Source organism: Micropterus salmoides, unplaced genomic scaffold, assembly GCF_014851395.1.
Source record: "Micropterus salmoides isolate LMB-PRFRI ecotype aquatic unplaced genomic scaffold, ASM1485139v1 Ms_hic_scaffold_10, whole genome shotgun sequence".
In the NCBI taxonomy this organism is placed as follows: domain Eukaryota; kingdom Metazoa; phylum Chordata; class Actinopteri; order Centrarchiformes; family Centrarchidae; genus Micropterus; species Micropterus salmoides.
Window position 1 is genome coordinate 4,236,313 of NW_024040041.1, and position 20,344 is coordinate 4,256,656.

A 20,344-nucleotide genomic window follows, 5' to 3' on the forward strand; every position below is an offset into this window, starting at 1 on the left:
AATGCGTGTAATGTTCTTGGGTTTAAAAAACACAGGGATGTTGTGTTTGTTGAAAATCCTCCTGAGTTTCTCTGATACTCCAGACACGTACGGAATCACAATGTTGTTGCGTTTGACCTTCTTTTCCTCCCCTGTAGTTTTGTTCTTCTTGGATCTTGTGGCTGTTTTCACAAAGGTCCATTTAGGGTATCCACAGGCTGTAAGTGCCCCCTTCAGGTGGTTCTGTTCCTTCTCTCTGGCTTGGGCGCTTGTTGGTATGTTTTCCGCTCTGTGGTGCAGTGTTCTCATGACCCCTAGCTTGTGCTCCAGTGGGTTTTGTGAATCAAAGAGTAGGTATTGGTCTGTGTGTGTGGGTTTTCTGTAAACACCAATCTGCAGGCTCCTGTCCTCTTTAATGTGTACAGCTATATATATATATATTTCTGATAGTCTGTATAGGCAATGAAAAGAATGTGGAGGTGAGTTTTGTTCCCCTTATGCACAAAATGGAAACATATCAGGAGGAGATAAAGCAGGCAGCATTTGGATCTTTGTGGTTATCAACAACCTTTTCAAGATCCAGAGCTAGTCATAGATGTGGTGCTTCAGTGCTGCAGGTTTTGGTTGGTGGTTTAGAGTTACTGACTTTTAGTACTAAAAAAACACCAGAAACAGGAAGTATTTCAGGAAGGACAAGCTGTGTGTAATGTTTTTGTGCACCAGGGTTCATCTGTGCTGGTACTGATAATTGACACAGAGCAGCCATCATGTCAGCTATGGGGAGCATACAGCAGAGGAACCTTCGCTATTTGGCCCTTGGTAAGACAGATTTTCCAAAATTTCATTTGAAAAGTAGCTTTTTTGTATAGCAGGGTTGTTGTATTGTATAGAACAGAAGTCTCTTAAGGCCAATTTTTCCATTGAAAAAACTTCCTATCATTAAAATAAACAGAAAACAGAAACAGATGCTGTCCTTTCATCACTTCCCAGGAAACAGAAACAGAAACAAAGCCCAGCATCTCCATGAAACCTGCTGGTGAGGTTACCTGGGTTCAGGACGTCAGCATCACTTGTTCGATCTCAACTCAGCATTTAGACGGAACATTCCTCCTGCAGCAGACCTCAGGCTCATTCAGAAAGACCCAAACATCAAGTACCAACTCTGCTACCTTCATTATACCTAAAGTGAACTTTGATAACGAAGGATCGTACCAGTGTCAGTATCAGACAAGTGTTTCAAGACGAGACTTCAGCTCCCCTTTAAGTGACTCTGTCAGACTCAAACCCTAGAAATGGTTGTGTGTGAAAATCCCAGTAACTGAGCAGATTGTGAAATACTCAGACCGGCCAGTCTGGCACCAACAACCATGCTACGCTCAAAATTGCTTAAATCACCTTTCCTTCCCTTTCTGACATTCAGTTCGGAGTTTAGGAGATTGTCTTGACCAGGACCACACCCCTAAATGCATTGAAGCAACTGCCATGTGATTGGTTGATTAGATAATTGCATTAATGAGAAATTGAACAGGTGTTCCTAATAATCCTTTAGGTGAGTGTATGTATAAAAGATAATGGAAAACATTTACGGAGCTTCGTACCATCGATCAAGTTTATATTCTGCTCTCTTTGCAATCGTTACCAACATTGTCGAGTTGCTGTGAGATGAACAGTTTGTCATGCAGCCTGTAAGGGAAACAGTCTGGATGTTTAGGCTACACTCCCCCCGAACACAGCGTGGAGTCAGCTGTGGTCATGGTAACTTGTGATACAACAGCTGTATCTACCGTCGCTCATGTCTTATCTCACTCACTCATTTAGCAAACACACACACAAGTTGGAGGCAGAGGTGCAGAAACTATTATCAGCTGAGAATGGTGTAGGCTATACAATGTAGGTGCATGTGGCCACAACTGGTGTGAAAGCAGAACAGAGATTACAAATAAAATGTGAGCGAATGGTGTTACTGTAGCCAGACAATATATAGCAGTCAATGGATCCTGGAGCCACGCCTGCGACACATCTGGGACTGTCACCAGTTAATTTTGCCACCATTTAAACTGTCACACCGGCCAGACGGCCCCGCAACGTCAGTTCCCCCGGATTCATATCCACCCGAAATGTAGGCTTCGGCCCTATTAGAAATAAATAAATAAACAAAAACTAAGGACATATACTCTTTAATTTTACTTAGTATTAGTTAGTTTTGCGAAACTAAAATACAGTTTTAGTTATCCAACAAAGGTTAAAATCAAGGGCAACTGGACTTGGTTGAAGATACTGGAAGACTTTTGTCCCTCATCCAAAGGACTTCTTCAGTTCTGACTGACTGGCAGGGAAACTCAGCTATTTAACCTCAGTGGGATCGTTATCCCGGGTCATCGATACCGCTGGTTCGTTAGTGTTCCTTGTTGCTGTGACGACAGTCGTTACGGTCGTTAGGACTACCTGTGGCCAAGACTGAACGACCATCGTTGGTATCTTCACCTGAGGCCAATAGTTTACGTTTGTTGAGTTTCCTGGGAAGTGATGAAAGGACAGCATTGTAAGTTGGGGATAAGTGGTGGCGTAGACCCCCTCCCCTGTTCAATGACGGCTTCTCAACCCTGGTGTAGATGGCTTCCTTGACACCTCTTTCAAACCATCCATCTTCTCTGTCTAAAATGTGCACCTGGTGGTCCTCAAACGAGTGTCCTCTGTCCTTCAGATGTAAGTAGACTGCAGAGTCTTGACCTGAGGAGTTGGCCCTTCTGTGTTGAGCCATGCGTTTGTGTAGTGGTTGTTTAGTCTCCCCAATATACAGGTCTGTGCATTCCTCACTGCATTGGACCGCATACACTAGATTGCTTTTCTTGTGTTTGGGTGTGCGGTCTTTGGGGTGTACCAGCATCTGTCTTAGTGTGTTCTTGGGTTTAAAAAACACAGGGATGTTATGTTTGTTAAAAATCCTCCTGAGTTTCTCTGATACTCCAGACACGTATGGAATCACAATGTTGTTGCGTTTGACCTTCTTTTCCTCCTCCCCTGTAGTTTTGTTCTTCTTGGATCTTGTGGCTGTTTTCACAAAGGTCCATTTAGGGTATCCACAGGCTGTAAGTGCCCCCTTCAGGTGGTTCTGTTCCTTCTCTCTGGCTTGGGCGCTTGTTGGTATGTTTCCCGCTCTGTGGTGCAGTGTTCTCATGACCCCTAGCTTGTGCTCCAGTGGGTTTTGTGAATCGAAGAGTAGGTATTGGGCTGTGTGTGTGGGTTTTCTGTAAACACCAATCTGCAGGCTCCTGTCCTCTTTAATGTGTACAGTACAGTCCAGGAAGGCCAAACTGTTGTTGTGAACATCTTCTCATGTGAACTTGATGTTACTGTCCACAGAGTTGATGTGTTCTGTGAAGGCTTGCACTTCCAGCTTTATTCTCCACTTCTTCCATGTAGATGTTTGCCACAATCAGGGATAGTTGGCTGGTAACCACACCCTGCTCAATGCTTTTGGAATTGAAGAGCAGGATAACAAGAGTAAAATGTTATTTAATACACATTAAATGAAACTGTCATTCAAGTGTTTGAACTACCTTTAAAAGTGTTTTATATTTCTGATAGTCTGTATAGGCGATGAAAAGAATGTAAATGAATCACAACTTCTGCCAAATGTGTCTTATAAAAATGGTTTCTGTCTTGACCAAATGACAAACAAACATACATATGTTCTATCCAGCCCTGATTTGTCTTGTGTTCGGAGACTACGTGGTCAGCTCAGACCCGTCACCTGTTACGGTGCGGCCAGATGCTGCCCTGACCCTGGACTCGCAGTGTGCCAGCTCTTCACGCAGAGGGCAAAAGCATAACACAGCCGTGGCTCACCCACGGGTTCTTATCAGACTTTGCTATTTGCTAATCACTGCGCACACCTCTGAACTGTCGGTCCTACTAGACGCAACGTCAGTTCCCCCGGCTTCATATCCAACTGAAATGTGGCGAAAACTAAGCACATTTACTCTTTTAATTTAGTTAGTTTTAGTTAATTTTGCAAACCTACAATGTGTTTTTAGTTTTCGAATCTAGTTTTTGTTATTTCATTTGTCTTTGTTTACGATAATAACCTTGGTTTGGACCAAATGAACTGTACTAAAGGTGTGAAAGCACCCTAAGATTTGTAGACTTCTCTGTTGGCCCATGAGGCCTGCACTCCAGGAGGGCCATATCCGTCACCAGTGGGATGCAAGACAAACAAGCACAAACACACACACACACACACACACTAATATTCAGTTAGAGCAGTTGCAGATTCTATTGCATTGTTGCATTGTATTACTGCATTTTCTGCATTCTAAATTGACCATCAATTTCAAAAAGTGTAAAACTTGAGGTAGTGAGCTGGAATGAAGTTGCCTAAAATGTGTAACACAGAATTGGCTGCTAATTTATACGTTGTAAACATTCTTTCAGACCTGGTCAGTTTTGACCGGTCACATGGTTGATGGAAAAAAATATGAAGGCAGTGCCCTTGCATAACCCAACACTGTGACAGAATGTGCCCCTTAAATTTGGTGGTGGCTATTCTGATTTCAGCTTCTCACTTGGCGAAAGAGCTGCAGGCATCAGGCTTGACACATCCAACTTCTCAGCGAGGTACCTACTCCTTTCACTTACACTGTTCACAGTTGGAAAAAGACCTAGACTCTTAATTATTATGTAAACAATTAGATGCCATAACAACAAATTGTGAATACATTTACAGAGGTAATAGGTCAGTACAGTGCATGGATTTAAAGGTGAGTTTTGTTCCCCTTATGCACAAAATGGAAACATATCAGGAGGAGATAAAGCAGGCAGCATTTGGATCTTTGTGGTGATCAACAACCTTTTCAAGATCCAGAACTAGTCATAGATGTGGTGCTTCAGTGCTGCAGATTTTGGTTGGTGGTTTAGAGTTACTGACTTTTAGAACTAAAAAAACACCAGAAACAGGAAGTATTTCAGGAAGGACAAGCTGTGTGTAATGTTTTTGTGCACCAGGGTTCATCTGTGTTGGTACTGATAATTGACACAGAGCAGCCATCATGTCAGCTATGGGGAGCATACAGCAGAGGAACCTTCGCTATTTGGCCCTTGGTAAGAAAGATTTTCCAAAATTTAATTTGAAAGGCAGCTTTTTTGTACAGCAGGGTTGTTGTATTGTATAGAACAGAAGTCTCTTAAGGCCAATTTTTCCATTTAAAAAACTTCCTATCATTGAAATAAACATGGGAAACTAAAACAAGGCGAACTTTAATTCTGCACTTTTCAGTTTACTGAATGTAATGAGCCATGTCATTTCTTCTGTTCCACAGTCTTTTTCCTCCTGACCGCTTCTTCACCTGCTGCAGGTCAGTTCATTCTCCTGTGTCACGCGTACAGTAATGTTAGTTTGCTTTGTGTTTAAAATATTCTATGTTATGTCTAGCTGGGTCCGGGTCTACTCAGTGATCTGGAAGAATTTAAATCTATTACAACGCTGCCTGGGGAACAGTCTGTGATGATGACTGGAACTTTAATGACGCTGAGGTGGTGTGCATACAGTTGGGCTGTGGTACAGCACTGACACTTAGTCATTGTGGTGTGTGATGTAATGCTGTTCACATGTAGTACTAGATTAGAGCTGGTAACCACACCCTGCTCAGTGCTTTTGGAATTGAAGAGCAGGAAAACAAGAGTAAAATGTTATTTAATACAAATTAAATGAAACTGTAAATGCAGTGTTTTATATTTAGTCTGTATAGGCGATGAAAAGAATATATATGAATCACAACTTCTGCCAAATGTGTTTTATATTTCTGATTGTGCAGCACTGAATGTCTCTCCGTCGGCCCACTTTGGTCAAGGAACCGGACAAATCTGGCTTAATTAAAGTTTTGGGACACACAGCTGTAGAGCTGTTCAGAGCTATTTTCTCTTCTGCTGACTTTTTGCCCCCTCTGGTCACATTATATAGTGGTTGGTTAGGTTGCAAAAAGGAACACATTCCTCAAATCATGGCCCATACACATGAGCAGGAATTTTCTACAAAAATTTACAGCCATGCTAGTGGCTCTGTGAGGCTGTTATGCTCATTGAAAAGAAAAACAAATTGACTGATAAATAGTCTTTGACAAATAGGTTTTCACCTGATGAGCTTCACAAAGACCACCATATTGCATGGTAATCCATCCAAGGTCTCCTTCTGAACCACAAATGTCAACCTGCTGATCATGCTAGAAGGAAAGTCAGGCGATCACCAAATGTGCTAAGAATTATCCTCTGAGAATCATGAAAATGGATTTATTGTATTTTCTCATGTAATTATTAAGCCTAGTGGGAGGGGCTTTGACTGGCTTTAAAAGTGGCGACCTTGGGCCCTGTGATGTCAGTCTTTGCTTTGTTACAAGGGAGGTAACTGCTAATGAACTGCCAGATTGGGTATCTTAAATGCTGATTTTGGATACATTTTGGATACCACGTTAACTCATTAGTCAGCATATTACCATCTTAAAAACATATGCTTTCATCTGTAGTAGGTTAGATTACTGAAATGGTCTTTATAGCAGCCCACCCAAAGAAAGACTTCAGCTACAGTGTGTAAAAATGCACACAAAAACAAAATAATTTGAACACATCTCACCGGTTCTCAGGCTGGCTTCCACTATGCTGGAGAGTTGATTTTAAAATTAGTTTTGGTCTACAAAACTCTTAAATGGCTTGGGGCCAAACTATCTTTTAGATCTTCTTATTGCCTATGAACCAAGAAGTTTGAGGTTGTGTAGAAAGGGTGGTATCATTCATTTACTATACTTAAATTTGCCATGCCTAATATAATTTTTACAGTTAGAGAATAATATTGTAAAGTCTTTAAAGCTTCTAATGAGTTAGTACTATTTTTACAGTGTGTGTATCACAAATTCATTAAACTGCCTTACTACTACACACTTATTGAAAAAGGACAGAACAACAATGTTATGTATAGCCAGAATCAAAGTGTAACACATTTAATATTTTATTGTTGTGTTATTTTTTCAGAGAGCCTCTCAAAGCCCAGCATCTCCATGAATCCTGCTGGTGAGGTTACCTGGGGTCAGGACGTCAGCATCACTTGTTCCATCTCAATACAGGTTCCTTTAGACGGAACATTCCTCCTGCAGCAGACCTCAGGCTCATTCAGAAAGACCCAAACATCAAGTACCAACTCTGCTACCTTCATTATACCTAAAGTGAACTTTGATAACGAAGGATCGTACCAGTGTCAGTATCAGAAAAATGTCAGCTCCCCTTTAAGTGACTCTGTCAGACTCTCTGTTACTGGTAAGGAAATGAATCTGTTTCATTCACTTATTTAAAGAAATAGTTCAACATGTTGGGAAAGAAAATAAAAATGAAATAATTCATTTTCATGTTGAGAGTTCGATGAGTGATTGATCCTCATCTCATAGCTGTCCTTTAAATATGAAGCCACAGCCAGCAGCTAGTCAGCGTAGCTTAGCATAAAGACTGGAAACAAGGAAACAGCAGTAACTTACTGAAGGTAACCAGAGGGGACCGAAAACCTTAAAAGGCTTATTTCCCTTAATGGTGAACTATTCCTTTGGCATAAAGGAAATTTAGCAAACTAAAAAAGCAGAAAAACGTGTAACTCAAATTCAGTCCATTTACTGCTCTAATATTGTGTTGTTTTTCAGTGAGACTTCCAAAGCCCAGCATCTCCATGAATCCTGCTGGTGAGGTTACCTGGGGTCAGGACGTCAGCATCACTTGTTTGATCTCAACTCAGCATTTAGGTGGAACATTCATCCTGATGAAAACCTCCAGCTCCTTCAGAACGAACCAAACATCAAGTACCAACTCTGCTACCTTCATTATACCTAAAGTGAACTTTGATAACGAAGGATCGTACCAGTGTCAGTATGAGACAAGTGTTTCAAGTCGAGACTTCAGCTCCCCTTTAAGTGACTCTGTCAGACTCTCTGTTACTGGTAAGGAAATTAATCTGTTTTATTCACTTATTTAAAGAAATAGTTCAACATGTTGGGAAAGAAAATAAAAATGAAATAATTCATTTTCATGTTGAGAGTTAGATGAGTGATTGATACTTATCTCATAGCTGTCCTTTAAATATGAAGCCACAGCCAGCAGCTAGTCAGCGTAGCTTAGCACAAAGACTGGAAACAAGGAAACAGCAGTAACTTACTGAAGGTAACCAGAGGGGATCGAAAAACTTAAAAGGCTCATTTCCCTTAATGGTGAACTATTCCTTTGGCATAAAGAAAATTTAGCAAACTAAAAAAGCAGAAAAACGTGTAACTCAAAGTCAGTCCATTTACTGCTCTAATATTGTGTTGTTTTTCAGTGAGACTTCCAAAGCCCAGCATCTCCATGAATCCTGCTGGTGAGGTTACCTGGGGTCAGGACGTCAGCATCACTTGTTTGATCTCAACTCAGCATTTAGGTGGAACATTCCTCCTGATGAAAACCTCCAGCTCCTTCAGAAAGACCCAAACATCAAGTACCAACTCTGCTACCTTCATTATACCTAAAGTGAACTTTGATAACGAAGGATCGTACCAGTGTCAGTATGAGACAAGTGTTTCCAGTCGAGACTTCAGCTCCCCTTTAAGTGACTCTGTCAGACTCTCTGTTACTGGTAAGGAAATTAATCTGTTTCATTCACTTGTTTAAAGAAATAGTTCAACATGTTGAGAAATAAACAATTTTGTTTTTATATTGAGTTAGATAAGACTGATACTCATCTCATAGCTGTCCATTTAATATAACAACACAGCCAGCAGCTAGTCAGTCATTTGTTGTTTTTTTTTCTCCAGTTAGTCTCCCAAAACCCAGCATCTCCATGAATCCTCTTGGTGAGGTTACCTGGGGTCAGAATGCTGGGATCAGTTGTTTGATCTAACCCCAACATTTAGGTGGAACATTGCTCCTGCAACAGACCTCAGGCTCATTCTGTTATGCGGAGCAAAAAAGATCCAGGAGCAGACACACGGATAGGGCAAAACAACAGTGTCACGGTTTTGTGGTGACCCAAACGCAGGACACAGAGCGGAGCAGGTATAGTTCAGTGGTTTTAATATAACAAAAAGCGAGCACACTTACAGAGTGGCTGATAGACTGAGTCCAAAAACAAGGGCTGTCCAACAGAAATACAAAATCCAATAACGGGCAGGGAAACAGGGAGACACGATGACACGAAACACACTGCTACACAGGGTGACAACATACAATGACCCGACAAGGACAAGACAGAAACACCAGGTATATATACACAGGGACTAACAAGCAGGGCGGGAGCAACACAGGTGAAAGACATGAGGCTAACGAGGCACAGGCAGGGAGAGAGAGAGAGAAAACAAAGACAGACATGCAGAGGGATCATTGGGATAACAGACATGACAAGAGTTACCGAACACTAGACTAAAGACAAGACAGACCCCCAAAACCCAACATACTATAAGGCAGATACTAAACTCAAAAGTGCAACACAAAGAATGGCTGACCGGCAGAGCATGACAAACAGAGGCTTTATTGACTGAATGAGGGTTGAGGATTCTGCTCCGAGGTGGCTGCAGGCAGGTAGACGGGCAGCGAAATCCACAAAAAAGCTAAGGCAGGTGGACGAGCAGCGATCCCCTGGGACAAAAAACACAGATGTTGGTGACACGAATAAAGAAAAAAACCACTAGCAGAGTGTTTGGCTTGACGAGCAGTTTACCACACAGGTGAACAGACGATCTGGCGAATACTGGAGGAATGAGCCGGGTATAAATCAGCAGTGGTGATTAGAAGATTGACTTCAGGTGTGTTGGAAGCTCCAGGAACTCTTGCTTAGGAACACCTGCCCGGTGGCCTGCAGACACGCCCACAAACCACATCGACAGACAGTAGACAAACAGACACACAGGGAAGGGGAGAAACAAATAGGACAAACTAGGGACTGGGAAGGATGAGCCACCACACATTCAGAAAGACCCAAACATCAAGTACCAACTCTACTACCTTCAGCATCTTGCAAGTTGATTTTGAGAACAAAGGATCATACCAGTGTCAGTATCAGACAAGTGTTCAAGTTTCAGTTTATAGTTAGTTTAGTTTGACTAAATCACAAGCAAATTACATGTTACCATCATTTTATATTTAAAAATCCATGAATTTTATATTCTTTATTCTGTTGTCCCTTTTTTACCCAGTGAGACTGCAGCCGCCCAGCATCTCCCTGACGTCTCCTAACAGAGGTTCAGAGGTCACCAGGGGTGACAGCTTTGTCCTCACCTGCTCCACTTCCTCCCACTATCCCACTGGTGTTTTCTTCCTCATCTTCTCTGGCTCCAACATCACTGACCCCAAGCCAGCAGTCAACCACTCAGCCTCCTTTAACTTCCCTGCTGCTGAGTACGAACACCAGGGCAACTACAGCTGTGTGTATGAAGTCACATGGTCTACACGGAAATACACTTCTCCCACGGCTGCACCAGTTAGTGTCCTCATCAAAAGTAAGTAGAATGGAGAATTTAAACTAACTGTTGCTATATTTGTTTCAGAAATTGCCAAGAACAAAGGCAGAAAAACAGAGGTGATGCAGACACAGGCAAACAGGATGTGGTATATATTTAAATAAAACTAAACAGGTTTACGCCGGTTGGTTGGAGTTAAAAGAAAGGTAACATTCCTGCAACGCAACAAAGTCCAAACAGGGCAGATGATCGAAACAGGGCAACAGAATAATTTAGGAACATGAAAACAAGCGGAACATTCAACATACAACGAGGATGCAAAAAAGACTGAACAGAACTGAGGGCTTAAATAGTGCCACAGAACAACACACTGAGGCATGCAGGGTAAGCAAATGTGAGACATGTCAGGGCAGAGTCAAGGACAAGAGACAGATAATACTGAAACCAAAATCACACCATGCCCAAACAAGAACAAAACAGGAAATAACACTCAAACTGTGACAATTTTATGAACAATAGCTGAATGATACGTAGGCTAATACTGCATATGGATTCATTAGCAAGCACAACTGCTCATGTGGGAGAAGCAAAACAGTTAGATAGAAAAATAATGAGCTGCGTAGGTTGTGCATGTACCAGCCATAACTTTATCACAACATATCATATTTCATATAAGTTAAAGAGGTGGTATTATGCTCATTTTCAGGTTCAAAATCTTATTTAGGGGTTGTACCAGAACAGGTTTAATTTTCAGAAAACACCATATTTTTCTCGTACTGCACATTGCTGCAGCTCCTCTTTTCACCCTGTGTTGTACGCTCCGCTCTTGAGCTACAGAGTGATGCATCTTACTTGTACAAAATCTTTGTTGGGAGTTGCACATGCGCAGTTCCCAGGTAAGGACTACTAGCCAATCAGAAGCAGAGAAGGGCGGGTCGTAAGAAACAAGGTAGTGTGATCGAAATCAAAGCCGCTTCAGACTGCGACCGTAAGTTACTCTCAAGTCCACAACCACACATCATTGTTCCACATCTTACAATAAACCACTACAAAAATCACCATATTTCAACTCTATTTTACATAAAAGTTGGCCAAACAATTTGAACGTTTGCTCAGTAGCTTTCACATCAGGTGTAACATTAGCATTATAGTTATAGCTGTGTTAGCCAACGTTTACAACAACTCCGCACTTGAACAGTCTGTGAAGTTACATTGCCGTGTTTATTTTAAATATAATTCACAACCAATAAAGCATACTTACAGGTTGTGATTGTGAATTTCCAGGCCCAAACAGAGTCGGAGTTGCATCATCTTTTAGTACTAAAGATTGAACTGTTGCCGGTGTTCTGACGATCTATGCTGCCTTGCCGGAAAATGCTACCATAGCGCAAATCGATAGACTCGACTCTACTCGGCCCTGCTCCGTTTTCCACTGCAGGTAGCACCCAGAGATAGTACGTAGCTTGTCGTCATAGCAGCGCCACACACACAACTGCCGCGACGTTCAACTTGACACACACACAAAGCTTTCTCTTTTTTAAGTTAAAACGTTTCAACATTCCTCAGAATGTAAAGACAGATAAGCGGTATGAAAACCTTCCAGCTGTGTTTTCCTCTGCCGTTGTTGCTGCAGCGGTCTGTGTGACGGCAGGAGCAGAGGGCTCTGTGAGCGGGCGGCTGGCTGATCTCACACGCGCCTCCCGCAGGTTGGCGCAGGCTTCCCCCACAGCCACTTGCGGAGCTCCTGAACTCGTTTTTCAAGAATATTCTCTCTGACCAGTCAGCAGTCTGTCGTGTTTTCACGTTACATTTTAGTATCCCTCAGCTCGCTTGGAAACTCGACAGAGGTGAGGTGATACAAAAAAAAGTACCTGGAAGCAGGTGTCGGGTCGGAAATAAGGACCGGCCGGGCCAGTAAAAGACCTGGTCCCTACCCTAACCAACGTAATAAACTCAATAAAATTACTCTATTAGATTTCTTCTTTAGTCAAAAGACGGCGTAGTCAAAAACTTCACTGGAGACGGTCAAGAGTCGGTGCAAAAGAGTTTATTCCAATAAAGGACAGATAAACCCGAGCAACATCCCTGCAGGTCTCAGGATGGAACCGAGTTGGTGGTCAGCGAACATCGCCTTATATTCACCTTAAGCTCCACCTTGTCCCTCCCTTCAGGTGGGCGTTACATCTTAACTCCACCTATGGTGTTCGCTGACCATTCCTCCCCTTTGGTGGATTTCTTATCCTCTACTGTCATCTAGTGGCCTTTTTCTTGTACTGTTTTACCAAATTAACCCTTTTATTGATGTTACATTTTCCACTTTTTAGCTGTTATTATATGTAATTATTGTTACCATTTATCTCTCTTTATATTTTTTACATTACTGGATTAGAAAATCCACCAATATGTTTCAACTTCAGTCCCACCGTATTTTTTAAAAGTTATACAGGCATAGTTTGACACCATTAAAACTTAAACACTTACAATCGTATTTTTTAAAAGAATTAATAAGGAATAACATATTTCATACATGTATAACGTGATTCAATGAACAATTACATGATTTAGCAATGCCAACCATGAGGGTGCTTTGTCTCATACAAGTTAACTTTCAGCAGCGCAGAGCTTGGTTGCATGCAGTACCTAGCCGTACCAGGCGCCATAAATCACAACATGTCATGATCTCATTCTTGGCTTCAGTTCGCGATGATCTCAGCCCTGGCGTACGTGACTTACTGCATGTGCCTTGCTTCTAATGAGCGGGTTACGGTTGGCTAGGTTTTGCCTGCGCGGCCTGAGCAGCTCCTCTGCTCATTAAAAAGCACACGTTCATGAATACACAGAGTATAGGAATAATGTATGATAAACACACAGAATATAAGAATAAAATATGAGTTTAAACTCACTCTTTAAACACTCAGTAGGTATACACTCAGTAGTAAGCACTCAGTAGTAAAACACTCAGTAGTTTAAACACTCAGCAGTCAGACTTCACACTAAAAGAATACTCAGTAGTAAAACACTCAGTAGATATAACATATTGCAAACCATTGATAATGTGTATAAATATAGAAAAAGAACCTAACAATCAATCTAGGATTTAGGCCTTATGCAATCAATCTAGGCTTTAGGCCTACATGATCCTCAGGCCCACATGAGTTAGGCCTAGGCCTTATTCACATGATCTTTAGGCCTACATGATTTTGATTTAGGATTTTGATTTAGGCCTTATTCAACACTTCCCTCCTTTGCGGCTGTGAGGCCGCACATTCAGTCACCTACACTGTAATGCACAGATAAATGGGACCTACTATCCCGTGATTACTGGTTCAACACGTAGATAGCACACTAATGAGCTGAATACGTGGATCCTCCAACTTGACTTGTGTTGTGCAGCATTTTGGCAATATACTAAGTGAAGTAGTGCTTTTGAATCATGGGGTGTCACTGAAACTTAAGTTTCAAGGCCATGTTAAGTGTGGATTAGGTGACAATAAAAGTACCACCCATGATCTTTGGTTCAACACATGTCTGCATCCGGATCCAAGAAGCACTTGTATCTTAATATGAGAAATAAGAAAAATGTAAATCAAATATGTCCTTGTTCTGGTCAAGGGGAATCATTGACATTAGAGTGCCTACCGCCCGAGACTCAGCGGTTCAACATGTGTACATGTGTGCACAAGGATCCAGGACCTTATATAAACATGTGTACTAGTTACTTTGGCGTGTGCTGTTTTTTGGCTATCATAAGTTTAAGCAAGCTCAAAACTTCTGTGCATGAAATGATTATGTGCGTGAGCTGTTTTTTTGCTATAATATGTTGTGCAAGCATAAATCGACTACATATAACAAACAAATATATATATATAAAACTTCCAGTGATGAGACTAAAATGTCCATCCCTAGAGGAACAGTTACTTCATTTGGACGATGTACATTGCTGTTTCCAGTTGCTCACAGCGTTTCTCCAGTTGCTCACAGCGTGTCTGCAGTTGTTCACAGCGGGTTTGTAGGGTGTTACAACATTCTCTCAGGAGTTGAAGGTCGTGTTGCTTGGCTGGTGCTCTGCGAAGTTGTCCCGTCTGCTGACGGAGTCTTGTTGCTATGCGGCCCAAAGCTCGGCGTCTGTCTTTCCTACGGGCGGCGATTTGAGCAGGCTGCATCTCACTCAGGAGTTGGTTGAACTCTTGCAGGGGCATCTTACCCCAATAATCAGGATCCCCATCAGTGGTGGCTGGGGAAACGTTCCCTGGAGTGGAATCATCTGGTGCTTGTGGTGTTGGAGATGCAGAATCATTAGGTGTGTGTGGTGTTGTAGATGTAGAATCATCAGGTGCTTGTTGTGTTGTAGATGTGGAATCATCAGGTGTTTGTTGGGTTGTAGATGTGGCAAGGGAATAGGCCAGGATTCGTGCACTTCGTCTAAGGGGTCGTATCTCCTCCGGGAAGTTGTGTTGCTCATCGTGTGGTGCGTCGTCATCGCTTGGCTGTTGAGGAGAATGAACTGTGGGAGATTCCCATGGCAGTGGCATTGGAGCCTGTGGTCTTGGATCCGGCGTGGTTGGACTATATTGATGTATGGAGTCCGTAGAATATCCATCAGTGAGGCTCATATCTGAGGTGTGTGGGGAGGCTGAGCGTGGACATGCGTCAGTAGAGGTGTGAGGTCCTTGTTGCTCCGCGATCCCCATTGCAGCTTGTCCTGCTGCCAGGTCGGCTAGTGGTACCAATGGATTGTATGGATCCGCAACTTGACTTGGTGCATCTTCCCCCTCTCTGTCTCGGCATCTAAACTTCACGAAACGCTGTAGACTGGGTAGAGAACGTGGTATTGCATGCCAATCAGGGGGTGGAGTTTCTTGTGCATCAAGGAGCTGAAGTGATCCCTCTGAGGTCATAAAGAGATTCTGATGAGCTTCCTGCTGTGCAAGCCATTCTCTGACATGACGACATGGTTGGGATGTCACGTCCCCTGGTTCATCAATGCGACGTGGAGGTGCAACTTGATTCCAGTTAACCGGTGGGTTTGGTGGTTGTGAGTGTGGTGGAACTGGCGCTGTCCGCATCTGGCCTGAAGAGTGTGGCGTTGGTTGAGTGAGTAGTTGCCTTAACATGGATCCTGGGGGTGGTTGCAGCCCAAACTCTCCTTGAGTCGGCATAACTGGCGGCCATGACCCTGACGTTGATGGCAGCGCACTGTTAGGTTCCATGGTAGACCATGAGTATGGAGGTGGCGGTGGACGCTCCTCTTGCACTGACTGTGTGGTGAATCCTGTGCTGGCCAGAGTAATCTGATAATTGCTGAGCAATGGTGGCCTGGGTTGAGGTTGTGGCCCTAGTGTATAATTCTGGCTTCTCCAGTATTCCCAACTTTCCTGACTCTGCCCTAACTGAGGGTAATAATTCGGTTGGTTGCCTGCTCCGGCATTTCCTTGTCCTTCAGCCATGTTTGTATCTATTAAAAGAATAACAGACAGTTAGTCCTCTACTGGCACAACGTTATGTTTTGGGCAGGCTCGGTACTTAGTAGTGGGTTTCTTTCCTGTGTGTAGGAGGCGTAGACATAAGTGTCGTCTATGCATTGACTCACATTTCTCTGACAATTGCCTGAAATGATCACTGCCCTGTCTTGTCAATGCTGGGTAGGTTGTAAACAAAGTTGTGGTACCTGCCTGAATGCTAATTACTTCCTTCTCTGTTGTGGTAACTAGGGGCATGCAATAGGTCTTATTTACTAGCTCGTAGGTATATGATAGTTTTAGCTTGCTACATCTTACAACTAATCCTGTAGCTTCCTGATATACTCTTGTTGTCCATCTTTCACAACAAACAGCAGTTAAACAAAATCTGTAGGGTGGAGGCAACAAGGGGTAATCTTTAGATTGAACTGACGTGTAATAGTGTTGTAATTTTGTTTTGGAGTTTGCTAGTGTTACCGGTCCATATGGTAACATGTCTAAAAGGGGTTGTAGTTTCTCATTATATTGTTGGGCTTTCCCTCTGTTTCTTTTACCTGGTTTATTTCTACTTCGTTTTGGTTTAGGGTTTTCTGCCATTTTTTGATTCAATTTTATTCCTGAATTTGCCAAATGTCCTGATCCATGATGATGTACTCATTCTCACTCAAAGGTGGTTTAGGCGGCGCGGATGGAATTGCCGGGCTTTCGTATGCTGATGAAACTTCCCTCCCGACTTTTATGGGCCTCATCTCTATCCCTACATCCACATCATTGTAGATGTGGAGCGGATATTGTCCTACAACTAATGACATCATTCTGCCTATCATGATCCTGATCAAAGGGAATACACAGCACATGATCACCATAGCTATCAAAATTAATGAGCCAACTACCATTCCTATTGTTTGGAGAATTTTGATCCAGGACATGTTCTGAAACCACTCCCATATGGATGTCTGTTTCGTGTTCCAATTTGAGTGTTTAACCTGTTCATCCCTCATTTGTTTTAGTGATTCCAAAAGCTTAGTAAGATTCCCTTCTTGTCCTGTGTTCATGGATATTACTGTGCAGCACTCATCTCCGAAGTATTTACATACACCCTGTTCTTCTGCTAACATTGTATCTAGTACGAACCTGTTCTGTATCGCCATCAGTGATGTAGTATGTAGTTGCTCGCGGACAGTTTCTATGGCTGAGATTGTCCAATTCACGTATCTTTGATGATTCCACCAAAGATAAGATATCCAACGACTGTTTCGCGCTATGTATTGTGCATTTATGGCTTGGCCAAGTAGGGGAACTGACCCTGCTATTTGTCCTGATACAATCCAATCTTCTCCTATCGCTCGATGGTCTGACGGCACACCACGTGGCTCCTGATTCCAAGCTATATACACCTTGTCTTCTTTTTCAAGCTTCAAGCTCCTAGCCATACGTTTTGATTCTGCTATGTTTTCTTGACTGAGCACTGTTATCTGTCCTGTTACCATGACTGGAGCACATATCCCAGTCCAATGTGGTGGCAGCTTTATTTTCAAGCGATCGCTGTCACATAACCAGAAAACGTCTGCTATAGCATACGTGCCTCCACCTAGGAATGGTATGGGGATGTCGACATCACTCTGATTTCGCTGAACTCTAAATGGAGCATAATCTGTCACCACCTGTTGGCATTGAAACTTAGCTTTAGCAGTTGTATCGCATTTATCGTGTGCAAGTACTGATCTGCCATTCTCTACTTTTCGCTTGCGGTGACATTGTACTTTAGCGTCTGGTCCATTAACCATCATAGTCTTAGTATCTACTATGCAAAATGGGAATACTGTGCTTTCATTTCTGACGGCCGTCTGTGGTACCCAATGTTCCAATAAAGGGTCCATGTAGGATGGACAATTAGTTCTATTCTGTGACCATCCGTCAAGTTTCTTTGCCATCATTCTTAGCATGCAATAAGCAAAACAATCATTGCGGTGTTGGCACGCATCAAAACTTATGGGCAATATTTGAGGGACTCTCCTGCCATTGTAACAGGCTATGCAGGACTGAGAGCTAACCTGCTGAGCAGAATATTGTAGCCATTGACGAAACATATTTTCTCCCTGTATCATGGGTTTTACTCTCGGTGTGGTTCCAGTCTGTTGTATACTGGACTTGGTCTTCTGTAATACCCTGGGTTGTCGTTTATTAGGCCTCAACGTTGCTTTTGACTGATCATCTGCCAGTCCCCTTCGTTGCTGGCGTGGCTGGGACTTAATCAGCTTTCGGGCTAGTTGCCTATCTACAGTTGTTCCTGTCACCTCATCTGTACACCTGTTGGAACTACAGCTTGCCGTTATTGCCACCACTCCTCCAGCTTCGCATTGTTTGTCAGCTGGCTGGTTTTCTAATATGTGACCTCCTGGTCCTTGAGTCAGAATCTTTTTTAGCGTGGTTGTTCTTACATAAGTCAAATTTAGTTTGTCACTTTTTGGCCATTTACCTTCCTGCACCGCTACTGTTGCTACTGCTAGTGCACATTCAATCATCTGTCCCTGTCTCGGGGGACCGTTCTCTTTCTGAGGAATCATATCTGGAATCTGACATGCTAGTAGTACTAGGACTGCTGTCACTGCTATCCACATCACCAGCTGTCTGTCCTGGAGTTTCTGTCTGTCCCTCTTCTGGGTCTGTTTCTTCGGGTTCTGTTTCTGATCTCGCATAGGGACTGTCTCGCTCTGAACCTGATTCTCCTTCTGCTCCTGTTTCATGTCCTGCTTCTGGGCCGCTTTCTGTCGGACTTGCGTATGTACCCGAACCTGTACATGACCTTGGGGTTGCTCTTGTACTGGAACCTGAATCTGACCCTGGTCCTGACTCTGTGATTGGGCTTGGTGTTGGTCTTGGGATTGTGTCTGCGTAGGGACTTGGTAGTAAGCTTGGCGGGGTTTCTGCAGTTCCTTGTTCTGCTCTATCTCCTTCTGAACCTGAGTCATCTGATTCTTCTGATTCATGGATGTCTCTATCTGATCCTGACTGTCCTGCTGAATCAAGGGGTGTACTATCTGCATCTGTGACATCTTCTCTTGGAGGTAAGGATCCACTACTGGTTGCGCTGTCACTGGTTCGTCTAATGCTGGTCCGTCTGGCGGCCAGTCTGTCGGATCGTCTCTCCCCCTGCAGGGCGGGCTCACCGCTCCTTTGTCTGTCTCCCTCTGGGCTCTGGGATCGTCTAGCTCCCTGCGGGGCGGTGTCACCGTCCCCATCGGATCCCGTGTGCCTTCCTCCTCTGACTGCCTCAGTTGCTCCTTCTGGCTCATTTGCTCTGCAGCAGTGGTTTAGATGGAACCAAACGTTCTTACCTTCTACTTTTAAGGCTGATGGTGTGGCAAGGACAACTTTAAATGGGCCTTCTCGTCTGGGTTGGTTCCACTTTCTTTTGAACACCTTGACGTACACCCACTCACCAGGGCGTATTGTTTGTTGGCGCTCTGGTATGGCAGCGTCTCTTTCCTCAGTGGCTCCTTTGACCTGTTGGAAGATAGTTCTGTGGATTCTAGTTAAATGCTGGACATAACTTGAAAACTCATTTTCTAACTGTTCAAGAGATGGCCCTTCATATGGACCTCTCAAGTATGGGACAGGCATTGGCCTCCCAGTGCACATTTCATGCGGTGTTAGATGCGTTATTCTGTTAGTTTGCGATCTCATTGCCATTAGTGCTAGCGGAAGAGCATCTACCCATTTTAACTTACCTCTGCTGTCCTCTATTATCTTAGCTAGTTTTGCTTTCAAAGTTCCGTTAGCTCGTTCCACTGTCCCTTGTGATTGTGGATGATATACACACCCAAATCTTTGTTTAATGCCCAACATTTGGAGCATTGTCTTTATGACCTGTGCTACAAAGTGTGGTCCGTTGTCTGAACTGATCTTGTCTGGTAAGCCGAATCGTGGAAAAACTTCCCTGCATAAAACTTTGCCACTGACTTATAGTCCGGGCTGGCGGTTGGTGTTGCTTCAATCCATCTACTGAATCTGTCAACCACTACTAGGATATACCTCATTCTGTTTACCCTCTCTGTCATGTCTACATAGTCTATTATGAGATGTCTAAACGGACCATCTGGCGCTGGTATGTGAGCCAGAGGGGCTGAGAATGACTTTCTTGTGTTGAAAAGAGCGCAACCCTGACATTCGTTCAATGTTCTATCTACGGTGGCTGCCAGATAAGGTGACCACCATACTGCCTGTATGCGCCTAAGTACCTGTCCCCTGGAACAATGATCTGGTCCGTGAGCGTTCCTTATAGCAAAGCGTGTTAAACAAATAGGCAGCACAAAATGGCCATGTGGACCCCTCCATAATCCTTTCTGGGGTCCATCCTCAGTTACTTGTCTGGCCCCTTTCTTTAGCCACATGGACTTCTCATACACGTCAGCTGCTTCTTGTGCTGCAATGAGAGATGACAAATTT

The 20,344-nt window shown here is 43.2% G+C and overlaps 1 protein-coding gene across 1 annotated transcript in view; it reads left to right on the forward strand.

The window, feature by feature from the left end:
- The first annotated feature begins 1,064 nt into the window (after positions 1-1,064).
- Positions 1,065-20,344, forward strand: part of LOC119882102 (leukocyte immunoglobulin-like receptor subfamily B member 3-like) — a 41,064-nt gene continuing 21,784 nt past the window's right edge. The window contains exons 1-5 of the mRNA XM_038692126.1: positions 1,065-1,243; positions 7,255-7,281; positions 7,656-7,949; positions 8,324-8,617; positions 10,173-10,475. Coding sequence (XP_038548054.1) covers positions 7,682-7,949; positions 8,324-8,617; positions 10,173-10,475 — 865 coding nt within the window. The 5' untranslated portion in view covers positions 1,065-1,243; positions 7,255-7,281; positions 7,656-7,681. The remainder of the gene's footprint in view (positions 1,244-7,254; positions 7,282-7,655; positions 7,950-8,323; positions 8,618-10,172; positions 10,476-20,344) is intronic.